Source organism: Panthera pardus, unplaced genomic scaffold, assembly GCF_024362965.1.
Source record: "Panthera pardus isolate Hobbes unplaced genomic scaffold, ASM2436296v1 HiC_scaffold_24, whole genome shotgun sequence".
Lineage (NCBI taxonomy): Eukaryota > Metazoa > Chordata > Mammalia > Carnivora > Felidae > Panthera > Panthera pardus.
Window position 1 is genome coordinate 143,457 of NW_026526810.1, and position 17,777 is coordinate 161,233.

Below are 17,777 nucleotides of genomic sequence, written 5' to 3' on the forward strand. Positions count from 1 at the left end.
TGGAGTGCTGACTCTGGCAGTGACCTAGGTGGGGAGAGAGGCTTCTCGATACCCACGTGGACCGCAAAGGGGGAGCCGATGTGCCCCTTTCAGCATCTCCCTTTCCATTCGGTAATGTGGGGAGCCTTTCGCCCCGCCCTCCTTATTTTGCTATTGTTACCTGGGCGGACGGGCTGGTCACAGGACTGGGCCAGGACCACCGTGCTCCTGCACAGAGGTGGGAGGCCTGAGGTCTCAGGATCTGGAGGAAGAGGCTGGGTGGGAGGTGGTGGGTAGATAGGAAGCTGGAGGAGGTGGAGGGAGCTGGAGTTTGCTTAGCTAAGGCCCATCTGCCGCCCCATCCAGAGCTTTTGAATGTAATATTAAATTGTTCCTCATTATTTTCCTTGGATGGGTTTGCTATCCTGATATATTAATTATTCTTAAAGGTCAACAGCGCTCTGTCGAATCCCCTTCTGTTCTATCATGTAATCAGTTAATTAATTGGAAACCATTTAGCAGCGTCTGCTGAGCGCCTTGTCTGGTGCGAGTTTTCTTGTTTTGTTGTTCCTGCAGCGATGGCTCCCTCCACGTTCCTGTTTTCTTATAAGGATTTGGAATCTGAAGTGTGGGCCCCGCCCCTCATCCCTCCCCTTCCCCTGGCGGGCCCTCTCACTTCAGTCATACCATAATAGGTGTGATATCTCAAAATCTTTTTTCTTTCTGAGTCTCTACTGGTAAGAAAAGCCCATCTCCGTGGAGTGCCTGTGTAAGACGGGCACTGAACGGGGCGCTAACGTGTAGTATTTTATTTGATTCCCACCATTTAATGTGGTAGAGATTCTGCTGCCATTTCAGAGGAGAGAAAGAGGTTCAGTGATGCAGTGGGCTCTCCCAAGAATTACGGAGCTAGAAAGGGGCCAAGCAAGGATCGAACCTCCTGGAAGCTTTATATTCTTGTTTGCTGTGGTGCTGGTCCTTCGAAGTATCCGGGAGAAACTTGGGTTGTGGTAGAGTCTTATGTAGAGTTCTTAGTCCCAGGTGCTGCTGGTTCATCACAGGTGTAAACGTTTGAGAGGAACACGGAGCCCCGTTACTTCTTTATTGCACTTCCATTTTGCTTGCTGTTTCTAGAATCTGATGCGTGCAGAGGGAATTTCTCAGCAGCTTGAGGGCAGAGCAGAAGCGGGAAGCAGTGCTCCCAAATGTGCCCCCCCCCACCCCCGCCAGCACAAGACAGTCACGCTAAAAGGCTGACCTGTGCTCGACTCATTGGCAGCTCAGCGTGTGTGTTCTGCTGCCGGACTCCTGCCCACGTGCCTCCTGGAGACGTGCCCTGAGGCGCTCTGACCCTGGGCATGTTGTTAATGTATGTGGCTCCGCCAGGCCCCTCCCTGCCTGCGCTCTGGTCTGCAGTCAAGTCGGGAGCCTGTAGGGGGAGCGGATTGCTGGTTGAGGGAATCTCCGTGCCTCTCCCTGGGCCCCTTGCTGCTGCCAGGTGGGTCTTCGTCCCTTTTGGCTTTACGTGTGGTCCCGGTTGGACTAGGGGACACGGTGGGAAATTTGATGTGATTCCCCCTCTCAAGAGACCAAGACTTCCAGTCTTCCCACACCTGGGGGTGGGGAGGTTTTCCGAATTCTGCTTAAGAACGGTAGGATTTTGTCCTAGTGGGTCACAGGAAGACAGGGGTCATGGAACCACAGGAGATGGGTCCCCAGTACCACCTACCACCTCCTGCTTCTCCTGGTGGGTGGTAAAGAACACAGACTGCAGCCAGGCTGTGGGGGTTCGATTCGTGGCTCCCCCTCGAGGCAGCTGCTGGCCCAGGGTGAGGTATCTAATTTCCTTGTTCCATGATCTCTCCTTTGGAATGTGGCGATGATGACAAATGATGATGATGACGATGATAGCACGTCCCTTATAGGGTTGTTGTCGTGTTTAAGTGAGCTCTTTTTTTTAATGTTGTTTATTTTTGAGAGAGAGAGAGAGCATGCACGAGTGGGGGAGGGGCAGAGAGAGAGGGGGACAGAGGATCCGAAGCGGGCTCTACACTGACAGCCAGGGAGCCCGATGTGGGGCTTGAACTCAGGAACCGTGAGATCGTGACTGGAGCTGAAGTCGGATGCTCAACCCCCTGAGGCACCCGCGTGCCCTAAGTGAGCTCTTCCGCGTAGAACCTTTAAAGAGAGCTGGCCCAGAGTAGTCGCTGTGTGTTAGCCACGGTCATCACCACCACTCTCAATACTGGCCTCGCCACGCATTGAGTACCTACCGCGTGCCAAGCACTTGGTTGGGCACTTGATATCCATAAATTCATCTTAATCCTTAGAGCTGCCCCATGAGGCAGATACTATTATGATTTGTGTGGTCGAGATGAAGAAACGGACCCAAGGCGGTTCAGTAACGTCCTTGGAGGGTGGGTCACGCGATTCCGAGGACCAGAGCCGAGAGTCTAGCTTGTCTCTCTGGCTCCGAGGTTGGTGCTGTTTGCCATTATTACCACTGCTCACAGCTAGAGCGGGAGCCGGTGTCGCTTGGTGGGTTTGGTACCACGTAGGGTGCTGGGCTCATGCTGAACGATTCTGATTCCTCAGGTCTGGGCTTGGGCCCTGAGAATGTATATTTCTAACGAGTCCCCAGTGATGGTGATGCCGCTGGTCTTGGGATCACACTTTTGAGAAAACTCCTGCCCGCCCCATGGGATGTGGCATCCCAGAGCAGTAAGGTGGGGACATAACGAGCTCTCCACCACACTGCCTGCCTGGGCTCTCCCTGCAGTGCCCCTTGCCTACACGTTCCATCGTAAAAACGAATCTGTTACCTCCTTCCTCACGTGATCTCAGTGGCCGGGTCTCCTGGCCAGCCCAGTGGATGAGAAGGCTGCCAGGTGACAGTGGCATCCCTGTGTCCTCCTGGCTCTGCTGGAAGGGAGGCAGACAGCAGTCGGCTACAGCTCTTTACATCCACAGACAGGCTGTGGTCTGGGAAGGGGGAGGGACACGGAGGCCTGAAGGGCTCCGGTGCAAAGGCACCTGAAGCCCGTAGGCAGCTGTCTGCAAAGCTATCTCTGGAAAGAGCGGCTTCAGTTAATCCTTTCATCCTAGTCGATGACACCATGCTCCAGTCTCCTAGGAAAATGCCGCAAGGCCCTGGGCTAAGGTCTCTGCTCCTTGGTGCGTCCCCTGGCCTCAGGGGGACCCCGTCCATTTGGCAGCTGAGCAGGGTCCCCACCTGCTCACATTAGTCCATTTCTAGCACTGTCCCAGCCCTTCTCCAGACTGCCTATGGGCACCTCTCATGGTGCAGCCCTCCACCAGGTTTCAGATGGGGAGGCCAAGTCCCCTTTCTAGTTATTAACAATGGCGTCTGTTCCCAGGAGTTCTCGATTCCTTGGCTCTTCGCACGGTGTCTCTTTACATCTGGACACATGGCTGTTTTGTTCTCCTGTACTTGCACGATCATCTGACCTTTCGGGACAGAAGGAGTTGATAAGAGGCGAAGCAAACTCGTTGCAAAGACAAAACTTCACTACCGTCAGTGGTTCTGGAAGTGTGGTTCCCAAACTGGCAGGGTGGGCATCACCCTGGGAACTGCTTAGCAATGCAAATTCCAGGCGAGACCTATTGAATCAGAAGCTCTGGGAGATGGAGCCTGGTTGTCTGGCTTTTATAACCCTCCAGGTGATGCTCATGCCCAGAGTTGGAGAACCTGTGTCCTAGATGCTTCCCTCAACCCACCCCTGGCCTGTGTTCCTTCCAGCTACTCATCACGAGGGATCATGAGGGATCAGATGCATTGCTGGCTAATCATGTTTCTTTATGAACAGGCCCAAAGCCGCTTGGTGCTTAACATTGTGTTGTTTTGGGGAGAGCCATAGATCTTCCTCAAGTCCCAAGAGTAGATCTTAGAACGTAGATCTTGGGTGCCAGTTCTCGCTTTAGTGAGATACTCCACGGGAATATGCCTTCAAGTCCTGCGTCTTGAAGAGCAGGGTGGTACTCGTGCCCCTGCCTGCCCTCCTCCCTGCCTGCCTTCCCCGGACTCTGGTTTCTCCAGTCCCAATGGTGCATGTGGCAGTTTCCTCATCAGCCTCTCTGTGGCTGCAGCCACACTCACCTGTGGCTCCCTCCTCCCTCAGTAGCCCCTGCTTTGCTTTCTTGATTGTCTCACAGATGCTCCCCGTGTCTTTGTTCTTCTCTCATCACAACAGCTCTTGAGTGAAAAATGAGTGTGATGCATTAGCCACATCACCGTGTCACCTTTGTTCACGTACCAGAGTCCCTTGGGTGCCATGGCTCCCGGAGCCAGACCCAGCCTTCTCCTCTCCTGAGGGGGACAACTGGTAGGAATGCCCCATGCCCGTCAACCCTCTACCCCCACCCCCTCAGAGCTCCAGAGAGAGCCCTCATGCTTCAGGGCAATTAGCTTTTGGTTAATTTGTCTGAAAAGAAACTCCCAGGGAGCAAAACCCCTCAGAATAAATATAGTCTCAATAACATTCAAGGTCTGGTGAGAAGCAGACTGCAAGAAGGCTCAGAGCTGATGGTAAGGCTTTTTCATGAGCCTTACCTCTGGTCCCCAGGCTTTGTGGTGAGGGCTACCGTTCCCTTGACCTGTGGGGCCTTCAGTCTCTGCCCGAGCATGTGGGCAGGGGCTGGGCTGGGCAGGAGTTCAGACACCAGCACGGCTCCAGGGGAGTAGATGCCACATGTCCAATTAAAACGGGTGGCTGTGTGTTCTTTGGTTGAACTGAGATTTTGCTGATGCCTGAGTTCAGGGGGTTATCGCCTGGGCCTCTGGAGCTTGTTTTAATGGGCTTGGGCCTGTCGGAGCTCCAGCAGTGACTGGAGATGGGCAGATAAGGGGAGAGGCGCCATATGCATGGAAAATGATAGGTTGTATTTATCAAGGGCCAGGCCTCGTACCAGCTGCTTTCTGTGCCCTGTTTGCCAAAGTCCGTGTAATCCTCACCACAATTCATGGGGACAGGCCCTGCAGTATCCCCAGTTTCCATATGATGAGACAGGTCAAGTAACATGCCCAGGGTGACAGAGCTTGGGAACAGCTCCCAGACCCATGTGATGCCAAGGTTTTGTGGGAATTCAACTGAACTTGCTGTACATTTATTGAGCACTTACTATGCTCCAGGGGCTATAAAGGCTATCAAGCTGAAAAGAAGTGTGTTCTTTACCTGAAGGAAGAGCAGTCTTCTGGGGGAGACCAAGACATACACAGCAGACAGAGCTGGAAGTCTGAGATGTGGGCTGTATGTGAGGCCCAGACAGAATGCATGGGGAGAAGAGGAAGGAAGGAAAGATTTCGGTGTGGGTGGCACTGGCCATACTTAGGGCTATTTGAAATGTACCTGGAGGACAGGGAGCAAGTGCATGAAAGTGTAGAGGACGCTGGGGGCCATGGTGTGGAGATGGAGAAGTGCCAGGAAGCTGTGAGGGTGTAGCCAACCTGGTGATACCGCTCTGTTCGTGGTGGTGGTGACAGTGGGGTCTTTAGGGTTAGTTATGAGAAGGGAGGTGTGGGGGGTGACAGAGTGGTTGAGGTCATTGTGCGAAAAGACCTGAATTTCAAGGTGGAGTCTGGGCTTGATGAGGTGGGCCAAGCATTCCTGAGGTCCAGCAGTCATGCCCAAGTTTAGTCTCTCGTGTGCTGGGCCTCAGTCCTTCTTCACCCTCTCAGTGTGCAGCAAGTCCTGTCCCCTCTTTTCCTGACTGTCCTGAGCTTCTCCAGCCTGAGAGGATGCTGGCAGCTGTTCAGTGGTCCCCACAGAGTTGGGGACAACCGGAGTGACTCCTTTCCACGTGACTGCTGGATTCTGGGACAGATTGGCGTCTGGGGAAAGGACATCTGACTTTACTTTGGAGAACTTCTAGTTAGACTTCTCCACCTCCTGGCGGCTCCTCTTTACTGAGGGCCCCAGTCAGTGCCTGGCTTTTATAGATGGTCTAGAGCTTCGTGGACCAGTATGGTAGCCTTGGCCATCCATGGCTGTTGAGCCCTTGAAATGTGGCCCGTCCAAACGAGATGTGCTGTGGGGGTAAAGTACACATGGATTTCAAAGCTACAACACACACACAAAGGAATACAAAATATCTCATTAGCATTTGTTATATTGATCACGTCAATTGATGACATTTTATATTAAGTATGAATACAACTAGTTTTGTCTCTCTTCAGAGACCACTAGAAAATTTGAATTTGCATATGTGGCTCACATTATGTTTCTATGGGTGGGTGCGTGCTGTCACACTCTTTCTGTAAAGGTCCACGTACTAAATAGTTTAAGCTTTGTGGACCATTTGGTCTCTGTGACACCTACTCAACTCTGTGGCTCTAGGCAAGCTACAAGGGATGTCTGAGTTTTCTTTTCTTGCTTTCCGTTTTTATAATGTTTCTTTATTTTGACAGAGAGACAGATAGAGAGTAAGCAGGGGAGGAGCAGGGAGAGAGAGAGACAGAGAAGCCCAAGCAGGCTCCACACTGTCCGTGTGGAACCCGATGTGGGGCTTGAACTCACGAACCGTGAGATCATGACCTGAGCTAAAATCAAGAGTCAGATGCTTCACCGACTGAGCCAGCCATGTGGAGGCACCCCCCTCTTTTTTTTCCAAAGTTTATTTATTGGGCACCTGGGTGGCTCAGTCAGTGAAACGTTTGGCTCTTGACTTTGGCTTAGGTCATGATCTCACAGTTCGTGGGTTCGGCTCCTTGCTGGCAAGGTGGAGCCTGCTTGGGATTCTCTCTCTGTGTCCCTCTGCCTCTGCCCCTTGCCTGCTCATGTGCTTTCTCGCTCTCTTCTCTCTCTCTCAAAAACTTTATTTATTTTGAGAGAGAAAGAGAGCATGCAAGGAGGGGAGAGAGAGAGAGAGAGAGAGAGAGAGAGAGAGAATCCCAAGCAGGCCCCATGCTGTGAGCATGGAGCCTGATATGGGGTTTGAACCCACAACTGTGAGATCATGACCTTAGCCAAAAGGCCTTAGTCGGGCGTTTAACTGACTGAGCCACCCAGGTGCCCTGTAAGGGTGTATGAGTTTTCTGTAGCTGCTGTAACAAATTACCCTAAACGTTGTGGCTTAAACACACAGATTTCTTGTCTTGCACTGTGTAGCTTAGAAGTCCAACATGGGCTTCACTTGGCAAAAATCAAGATGTCTACAGGGCTGGGGTCCCTTCTGGAGGTTCTAAGGGAGAATTGTTACATTGCCTCTTGCAGCTTCTAGAGGCCATGCCACATTCCTTGGCCTGTGGTGCCTTCCTCCATCTTCAAAGCCAGCACATCACATCTCTTTTCCTTTCTTCCATTGTCGCAACTCTCTCTGACCTTCTGTCTGTCCCCCTCTTCCACTTTTGAGGATGCTTGCGATTGCACTGGGGCTATTGGGAGAATTAAGGACAATTTTCTCAAGGTCCACACTCTTAATCGCATCTGCAAAGTCTCTTTTGCTATGGAAGTTGATCTGTTCACAGATAACGGGGACTTAGAATGTGGACATCTTTGGAGGACCGTTATCCCACCGAGGACATGGGCACAAACAAGACGTTAATGAAGGGGCATGGTTGTGTTGTGACAAAATCATATTTACAAAAACGGAAAAAACAGTGCTGGCCCATGGACCATAGCTTGCTGGCCCCTGTGCACCACGATGAACAGTTCTGCACCCAATTCCAATGTGTGGGTTTTTTCCCCCTACACCACCAAACAATTCTGGGACACCAGCTGGGTGTCCCACAATTGAACTCAATTCTGACACTATCTACCCAGAGATAGCATCAGACTCCACAAGTGAAGGGCTCAGTCGCCACTCCAGACGCCAGTCCCAAATCCAGATTGTCGCTGGTGCTTCTCACAACCTGGCTGAAAATCAGAGGTTCCCTTGACCCCTTCCTTGGGTTCGATAAATTTGCTAGAGTAGCTCACAGAACTCAGGAAACTCATTTACTCAACTAGATTACTAGTTTATTACAAAGGATAGTAAAGAATGCAAATTCTACAAGCAGATGAAGAGATACATAGGGCCAGGTCCCGAATAAAGGCTCTTTTGTCCTTGTGGCGTTTGGGGTCTGGCATGGCGGCACATGCACATGGAAGTGTTCCACTTCGCCGGCCCCCAAACTCCTTTCTTACAGGGGCTGTATTATGTAGGCATGGTTGATCAAATCATTGCCCATTGGCGACTGATTCCACCTTTGCTCCCTTTCCCCTCCCCAGAAATGAGGGGGTGGGACTGAGAGTTCCAGTCAGCACCCCCCCCCCCCCCCGCCCATGTGCAGGGGCTTTCCAAAAGTCACCTCATTCTCTGAAGTAATTTCAGGGACTGAGGACAAGAGATCAAATATTATAATAAAAGATCCTCCCATTATTCTTAACTGCTCAAGAAATCCTAAGTGTTTTGGTAGCTCTGAGCCAAGAACCCTGTACCAAGAGCAAATACATATTTCTTATGACAGCCATCATTTCTCTATGTTACGTGGGGTGATTTTTGGGGGGTTGGGGTGATATTTTTGCTAGATGATTCTGTGGTCCAGTAAGTTTGAGATTCAGTAGGTCAGCTCCTTCTCTTAGGAAAGGCTCTGAGAAGTTCTGCAGTAAATAAGTGTGTTTTGTTTTGTTGAGAACCACATTATTCAAGCAACATGAATATTTTCCCTTTGGAATATCCCTTAATGTACTGCGGACCTCAGATTCCTGGGAACATACTCTGGGAAACCCTGGGTTAGCCCAACACAGGGCCCTTGTAGAATAGCTGTCTCCAGCCTCCCGATCTAAGGTCAAGGCACCAGTCACGTCATTGGAGATTTGATTAGAGAAAGCATTTTGGCTTCATTAAAGTTCATTAAATGAGCCATCCAGTGTAATTTAGCTGAATAAAAATGGCTCAAATGGCTTTAACCCCCACCCCCTTTTACAGCAGTTTAATTGAGGGAAAAGCAAATATATCAATGATGTAGAAGGATATTTCTTGGTCTTCAAGAGGAAGGTTGGGCAGCAGCCCCAGCTTTCTTGTCACAGACACTGGATTTTAAGAGGTTGGCTCTTAGAGCCTCTTGGATGGCCAGCAGCAGGCCTTGGGGATGGGATTGCGTGGTGCTTCCTTCTTCCCCGCCTGTTCAGCCCAGGGAGTTTGGTGGCCGCCACCATAACAGCTCCTCACAGCAGGCTGCAGTCATCTCTGGTGTAGGGTCAACTGTACACAAAGTCTCAAGGTCAAGGTCAATGACTCATACATGCTCTGGCTCTTGGAGAAATGTGCAGTAGACTGTCAGCCGCCTCCTTCTTCGTGGCTGGTTGGCTTCTTTCCAGCAAACTCTCTGTGGGGTTGGTGCTGCATCAGGGGGTTCTCCTTTCTTGACCTTTCCTCCAGGTTCTTCAGCAATGTCAAAAGAATCCTGGCAAGGGAGGGAGTTGGCTCTGTCCAAGAAGACCCATGGAGATATTTCCTTTATGGGGAAAGGGAAGGAGGACAGACAGATCATCAAGGGGGCACTGGCTCTTACAGAAGGAACAGTCGCATTTTTCTTCTTTTTTTTTCTCAAAATATTTATTTATTTTGAGAGAGAGCGGGAACGCACACACAAGTGGGGGAGGGGCAGAGAGGGAGAACAAGAGAATCCTAAGCTGGCTCTAGGCTCAGTGAGGAATCCCAATCAAGCGGAACTTGAACTCACAACCGTGAGATCATGACCTGAACTGAAATCAAGAGTCAGATGCTTAATCGACTGGGCCACCCAGGTGCCCCAAGAATCCCCCCTTTCAAAATGCTGCCTTCTTGGATGAAGGAAATAAGGCTTAGATGATGATGGACGCAGCCAGTGAGCCTCGGCTCCTGGGAGCCTACAAGATGAGGAGGGGCTTGACCTTGGCCGTGTTCTGGTTAGCTGTGCTTGGAGCCCCTAGGGTGTTCAGAATCATGCCTTTTGCAAGTGGCTGAACGAATCCTCTAGGAAAAGTCAAGGGACTGTGGTGTTCATCACTCCCGGTTCTCAGTATTCTTTTTTTTTTTTTTCTTCCCTTTCTCCAAAGGGTTTATTGAGACGAGTTTCACGTCCAAGTCCAGTGCAGAGGAGATGGGACTTATAAACAGGAATCTTGAAGGTGGCACAAGGGTTCGGGGTGGAACCCGGAAAAGAACATGAAATTAAAATAGAGGAAGAGAGTGGAGGGCCGGGAGAGGAGACACAGACTATGGCCCAGTGATATAACAACATGGGGGTGGGTGGGGCCCTGTTAAAATCCCATCCATTTATACAGATATACAGGGAGCTGTGGGGGACCTGAGGGACCCTCCTCCACCCTCCATGCCCCATCTTCTCCATTGGCCACCCAATGGATGCGGTTGGAGGTAAGGGTTGGCACCTCCCCCCAGGGCATCAGCTGCTCCCCACGCACTTACTGGCCCTGGAGGCACCGGGTAGTGTCTGGAAAGCTGCGTTGAGAGATGGAGAGGGGTGGCTGGTGCATCGAGCGTGCTTCCTGGGTGGGCCAGGCTGGGCCCTCCCCCCTGAGCACAGCCTGGGATGCAGCGGGCTCCGGGCTTCCTGTGGGACCCGGAGCAGGGGCGGCTGGGGCTCCTCCCAGCACTACTCCCAGGCAGGTCTGAGAAGATGGAGAAAGGGCCCGGGGCTTCAGAGAGAGAATCTGGCACCTTCTGGTGTCTTGGAAAAGCCGATCCCCCAGGACACCCAGCCCTAGTTGTGATGCATCCAAAAAGGCAGCTCAGATACCAGGACTACTGGGTGTCAGGGTGCAGAGAACAAACTCCCTGAGGCCATCTGGGAGGGTGATTCCTGAAGGAGGCGACTCCTCAGGCTGGATGTTTGGGGAAAGGCAGGTGATGGGGTGTGGCCTCCTGGAGTCAGGGCGTTAGCACCACCAGTCTCTGAGTTGGTTGACAGAAAGAGCCCAGGTCTCTGAGCCTCCAGACCGAGGCTGGAAGTTGCCTCAATCCCACCTGCCCAGGCCAGCTTCCCAGTTGGTGTGGCGGCCAGGGAGGGGCCAGGTGGGTGTCATAGGAAGCTCAACTTTCTCTTTTCACGCTCTTTTGCAGAAAAACAGCTGCGTGTGCCCAGGGGGATCTACCTAGTGGACAGATGCCAGGTTAGATCTTAGCAGCTGGAACCTGATTGGGAGGTGGGTTCCTGGAGCACCTGGGCATAGAGCAAGGTAGTGATGGAAAGTCATGGCTTGGAGCCTTTCAGGGGTCACAGTAGAGCGGCCAGCTTGGCTGTCAGGGCCAGGGGGTAAAAGAGGCGCTAAGGACAACTAGTATATAGTTTGTTTGAACTGCTCTAACAGGTCTGGGCGGCTGAGACAACAGAAAGGTATCTCCCACAGTTCTGGAGGCTGGAGGTCCCAGGTCAAGGCGTTGGCAAGGTTGGCTTCTTCTGAAGCCTCTCTCCTTGCCTTGTAGATGGATGTCCTCTCCTCGTGTCTTCACACGGTCCCATTCTGTACATGCCTGTGTCCTAATCTCTTCTTATAAACACACCAGCCCTATTGGATTAGGGTTCATCTCAGTGACCTCACTTAACCTTAATTACCTCTTTGAAGGCTCTGTCTCCAAGTACAGTCACTTTTAGAGGTACTGAGGGTTATGATGTCAACATATGAATTTTTTAAAAAAAATTTTAATGTTTATTTTTGAGAGAGACAGAGCATGAATGGGGGAGGGGCAGAGAGTGAGGGAGACACAGAATCTGAAGCAGGTTCCAGGCTCTGAGCTGTCAGCACAGAGCCCGACGCAGGACTCGAACTCACAAACTGAGAGATCATGACCTGAGCTGAAGTCAGATGCTTAATTGACTGAGCTACTCAGGTGCCCCAACATACAATTTTTTTTTTACATTTTATTTATTTTTGAGAGAGAGAGAGGACACGAGTGGGGGAGGGGCAGAGAGATTGGGGCACAGAGGATCTGAAGTGGGCTCTGCGCTGACAGCAGCGAGCCCGATGCAGGGCTTGAATCCACGAACCTTGAGATCACCACGTGAGCCAAAGTTGGTTGCTCAACCGACTGAACCACCCAGGCACCCCTCAGCGTATGAATTTTGAGGGGACGCAATTGAGCCCATGACCAAGGAGACAAAACCACAGTGAGCGGGATCGAGGGGGTGAAGGGGTGGAGTGAGCGTGCAGGAACCGAAGTGGGGGCCGGGCAGACCCGACAAAGGGTCCATGGTGTGGACGTGAACAGGTGTGGGGTGCCCGGCTGACCTAGGTGGCGGGTGGGACAGTCTGGCACAATAGCACGGGAATAGCGGGGCACCTGCCACCAGCAGTCCCTTACACAGTTGAGTCCTGAGACATAACCTGCTCGTGGGCCTGCCTCTGCCAGTAGAGGAGGGGGCACTGCCTTCCAGATGTCAGCCGTGCCGTGAATCCAGGAAATCTATGAAGTTCCTCGTCTCCTGGGTCTCTTGTGGATGGAGCTTAGTGTCCCCTTCTCAAGTCTCAGCCCCCAAGGATATGTTTCTTTGGGGCAACGGAAGAATCCATCTGGTTGGCTTTTCTTGGCAACAGGTCCCTCTTGAGTGATCCTCTCCTTGGACAGTAGGGTTCCGAGGGTAGAGGGTGACATCCTCTGCATTCACGGGTTCCGTGCTGCTGCAGTTGGGCGCCCCCTTTAGGAAGGTCATGGGACTGCTAGCCACACTGAAGTTCACTGGAGATCACCAAGGGGTTAATGCAGGAAGAGCCATCTCAGCCCTGTCTTTCCTCAGGGTCAGATTTTGGCCATCTGTGTGTCTGGCTCCCTGTCCCCAGAGCACCCAGTAACTGCCTCATCATTGTTCATGACTCTGGGCCCCAGAGTCTGGGCTGTGAGAGAGCCAGGAGCGCAGGACAGAATTAATGGCTTTGTTTGGTAGTCTCGGATGAGGGATACGGGGGCGATGTCACAGAGCTTGATTTTGGGAAAGTGTTTGATACATCATCTCGTAAGATTGTGCTCACCGAATTAATTCCAGTGGTCAGGTGGCTTGGAAACTGGCCGCTGACCCAAGCAAAAGTCAGAGACAGGTGATAATGGATCTTTTAGGGAAGAGGATCCAGGAAGAGGCTGCCGTGGGGCCCAGAGGCAGGATGGTTCTTAAGTAAACCCTTGTCTGATGAGCAAGATAACCAGCCCGTCAATAACTGGCGACAGGTGAGTGCAGGTGAGGCGCTAGCTGGAAGGAAAGTCAGGGGCAGTGAATTCTGAGTGGGTGGTAAGTCTATTAAAGCCCTGTCTCTCAGCTTCCCCGTGTGCCCTGCGCCACGAGCATTTATAAATGCCCGTGTGGCCAGACGCGTGCCCTGCTTGTCTCGTGGTGGCCGTATGTTTGCCTTACTTGTCTTTTGTGGATACATTTGTCTCTGGGGCTGGATGCTTCTCTCGTGTGTCTCTGGCGAGGTGCTGTGTGCAGTCGCACAGGTTGCTCACACTGCACTCCTCCAGGGACTTGTGCAGCACAGTGTCGCTGTCTCTGGCGACACCTGAGGGGTGTGTGTGTGTGTGTGTGTGTGTGTGTGTGTGTGTGTCTACCTGGGAATTTAGATGTCTGTGGGTTGCTTGCAAATGTCACGTGTGTCACGTGTTGCTCGTTGCTGGAGCCTTTGCATTAAGGCCACTCAGACCTCCTCAGCTTCGGACAGCAACCTCTGAGCCCCAGTTTCCTCATCTCTACTGTGGAGATAATAGTGATACCTGCTTTGTATGGTTGCTGTAAGTATTAAATACGGTCACGAGTGTAAAAGTGCTTAACACGGTACCTGGTGCTTAGTTAGCCCTTGGTGAAAGGCGGGTGTTGATTGTGGCGGCAGTGCAGGGAGGCGGGAAGGAGTGAGGACGGGAGAGGGGAGAGGAGCTGGTCTGTAGAGGGAGTAAGGGCAGGCTTTCCTTCCCACAAGAGAGGATGGTCTGTGTACCAGCGAGGCAGTGGGGGAGGAGGGGACTTTGTCCTCCTGGACAGAGCCTGTGACCACTGCAGTGGCCGCTCCATTTGGCCAAGGAACTGCAGGAATCTTGCTGGGTGTGGCAGGGGCAGGAGGAAGATGAAGCCAGGACGCCCCCCGGAGGAAGAGGAGCCCACCTCCCCCTTACGGAGTGTCCCGCCCCCTGCCCCCCAATCCCATCCATCTTGTAGTAAGGAGATAATACTGTTTCTTATTCGTGATTTGCCCAGAATGCCTGGTATTTTCTATCTTTCAGAATCCAATTTTCTCATGACATTTCTGCCTGATGTAGCATAACATGACCTTTGTGAAGGGACATTGCTGGCAGCCTGCCCCCTGCCTCTGGCTCCCCAGGAACCCCTCGCACTCTCTGTGGCTGGAGCCCCTCAGGGATGGGCAGGGTCCCCACTTCATCTGGATTACTCCTGTCTCTTGCTTCTTGCTGGGGGTGGAGTGGCGATGGTGGGGGAGGGACAGACGGGGCATACTTCTGAGGGCTCTGTGACTCTGGGGTTCCTGGCTGCTGACTCTTACGGGGTGCTGCTCCGTTTTAGAACTGGGGGTTCCGTTCAGGGCTGTGCTGCAGGGAGGCCGAGACCTCATGGCAGGCGGGCCTTGCCTTTACTTTTGCTGCTGCTGTATAGACAGTGAGCTGGGGGAACCACAAAACAAAACAGAAGACTTCTGTCTGGATGCGTCACTCACATTTGCTGAAACATCGTAGAGGCTAATGGTAACAGGACTCAGAGTGGCATCGACACCTGGTGTCCTTGACCCCGAGGTCTGAGCTCCGGGCGCGAAACCTACTGTAAAGTCAGCCTCTAGCCCACACAGCTTGGCGTGTACATCTGATCCACACTCCAGCCTCCCGAGCGGTGGGTCCCAGGGTGCTTTGCCCCAGTGTGTCCTCAATTGGTCATTGTGCAGGTCCTCCTTTATCACCCGTTTCCTTCTGGTCAGCGCGGGTGCAGGAAGTCTGTAGGCACAAGCAGACTGCTGGTAGGGGTTTTGTGAAGGGGAGCATGTGGACAGGTCACGGTTGATGAGCTTTCGGTGAGTCACTCGCATTAGAGCTCTACACCCCACGGGCAGGAGGCAGGCTGCGGGGCACCTACCCTAGACAGTGCCCTGCGGGCAGGAGGGCCCTGGAAGGACAGTGCTGGCTGCAGGGGGAGCACAACAGGAAGCTTAGGGCCCCCTCCCTGCCTATGGCCCCCCTTCTTTTGTCTACCAGTCCCCTGCACCTGCAGAAACGGGGTTGCCTTTCTTAACATAGTCACAGGCTGTCACCAAGGGTAGGGCGGCCTCAGATGCAAAGGGGAAGCCGTGTCCCTCGGGTCCTTGTGTCTGTCATCTGTCCCTGTGAAAGGTGTGCATACTCTCTGTGATTTCACCAGCCTGGACTTCCCCTGTGACCTCTAGCCCCTGGCCAACAGGCTAGTTGATTTCTCTCCCTGGATGTCTAACAGGCATCTCCAACTCAGTGTTTGCAAGGGGAAGCTCTTGATCTGAACCCCACCCCCAGATATGACCCTTGCACAGCCTTCCTGGTCTTAACAAATAAGGCTGCTCGCCTTGTTGCTGGCGTCTTCCTGCCTCCTCTCCCAGACCCAGTCCAATAGGAGGTCCTGGCGGCCCCCTCCCCCTCCCTGCCCCTCCTCCCAGTTCACCTGCTTCGTTATCTCTAATCCCCTTCCTCAATACAGAGACCTCCTAAGTGGTCTGCCACCTTCCAGCAGTCTTGGTCTTTTACTTAAAAAAAAAAAAAAAAAAGGTAATTAGATTATGTCACTTCCCGATTTAAAGCCATCCACTGCCTTCTCATTGGTTTTTAAAATAAAATCCAAGGTCTTCACTACGGCCAGCAAAGGTGGGTGTGGCTCTTTCCTCTTCTCCCTTACCCCCAACCACTCTCCCCTGCGTTCTTCCCCACTGGCCTCCTCCCTGCCTTTGCTCTTCTTGGCGTCCACTGCCCGGAACAGCCCAAGCCTGGCACTGGTTCCTTCTCACTCTGGGCTCAGCTCGCTGTTACCCTCTCAGAGAGCACCTCTCTAAGCTCCTGCGTAAAGGAGCCGTCTCCCTCTTCCACGTCGGTAATGCCATCACCTTGTCCCCTTCCTTCTTTTCATGGCAAACAGCAGCTCTCTTGCTTACTCCCTTATAACTTGAATAAAAATGTCAGGGGTTCCTTCTGTCTCGTCCACCCCTCATTCCTCACTGTAGCCTGTTTTTGGTTCTCCCCAAGTATCTGTTATAGAAATCACCTAAATAGGGGTGTGCGTGTGTAAGCATATGTGTGCATATGCTTATGTGAATGAGCGAGAGTGTGCGTTTGCATTTGCTACCTGTGTGTTTAATGGATGCCAGTCCACACATGCTTGTGTGCGTGCGGGTCGATATTTACCTACGTGGCATCCTTACAGCCGTCCGTGCTCATCGGTACGTGAGTACGTTGTTCCTGGGGTCCACTTCAGTTCTAGCAGTGTTTGACTGCTGCCTTTAAGGGCTGCTACCACATCAGAAGCTGTTTGTCGAGCCTGGCAAAGTGATAACCGTGGGCGTGTTTCTTCTGTTATTTGGAACACTAATGGCTACTCCTTTCCCCTGTACATCCTAATGAGAGCAATTAAATAGCCATTAGGAGGAGAACAGAAGTGTGAACAAAAGGCTGATGTCTTGATCATTGATGGACCTCTTTGCTGGGGGAGAGACTGGGTAGAAGAAATTGTAGGTGACCTGCAGAGGTTTTTTCCACTATCGTGAATGTTAAGAATGCTTGTTGGTAAAAGGGTATATAGTTTCACTGATGTGAGATGAGCAAGTCAGTCCTAGATAGGCTATGGTACAGCATAGTCCATTAGTGATACTATATTGTATACCTAAAAAACTTGTTAAGAGGATGTATCTTATATTAATGCTTATTGCAAAAAAAATAAATAAAGGAGAGAGAGAGTAGGATACTTTTAGAGTTGCTGGTTAAGTTTATGGCATCGTTTATGGTCACAGTTTCAGGGGTATATACTTATCTTGAAGTATACAATGTATACATTAAATATGCACAGTTGTTTTTATATCCGTGACACTTCAGTAACAGAAATGAAAAAGAATGCTAGTTGGCTTGTGTACCCTGAAAGGTCTCTGTCCTCCTGGAGGAGGGTGGCTTCCAGAAGGTTCCCTGAACCCTTATTGTAGTGTGAGGATGTGGGGAAATGACCACGATTTTTTTTTTGTTTTAACATTTGTAAAATCTCTCCCTTTCTCCGAAATCTTCTGCAAACCTAATCTGTGGCCTTGACTACTGGCAGGCATATATTGTTAGCAGAATGGAGCCAAGGAGAATAGCAACACAGCCAGGCTCCCGTGAAATAACCAAGCTTACTACCACGAGCATTACTTATGCAGATCCGTCCCTTAACTTCCCCTTTATTTGTCATTCTTGCAGAAACCTGTCGAGTAACCGGCTTACCACACTCTCATGGCAGCTCTTCCAGACGCTGAGTCTTCGGGAATTGTAAGTTTGGTCTTGAAGACCATGCAAGTAGTAGGCTGGGTGGGGAAACGTGTTGGGCAGTGGGGCCACCTGAGGTCGGGTGTGCGCTTGAAGGGGCTTCTCGGCTTGGGTGACACGGAGTATACCATGTTCAGTGAGAGTGAGCCACCCTGTCGTTTGATTTCTGAGGCTCTTTTTGGCACAGTACATTTCAGAAGAAGACAGGAATCTTACCTCTGAGCAGGGCACAGTTTTGTTATCTGTAGGTAACTGGTAATAATGGCATTGATATTTATAATACTAAAGTGTATTTATGAATTTATAATAAATCACATTGGTAATACATGGTTTTGTAGATTATT

The 17,777-nt window shown here is 51.6% G+C and overlaps 1 protein-coding gene across 6 annotated transcripts in view; it reads left to right on the plus strand.

Moving 5' to 3' along the window:
- Nucleotides 1-17,777, plus strand: part of NTRK3 (neurotrophic receptor tyrosine kinase 3) — a 381,805-nt gene that overhangs the window by 95,123 nt on the left and 268,905 nt on the right. For all 6 annotated transcript variants that reach the window (XM_053888749.1, XM_053888744.1, XM_053888745.1 and 3 more), the window contains exon 4: nt 17,368-17,436. In XM_053888749.1, coding sequence (XP_053744724.1) covers nt 17,368-17,436 — 69 coding nt within the window. The remainder of the gene's footprint in view (nt 1-17,367; nt 17,437-17,777) is intronic.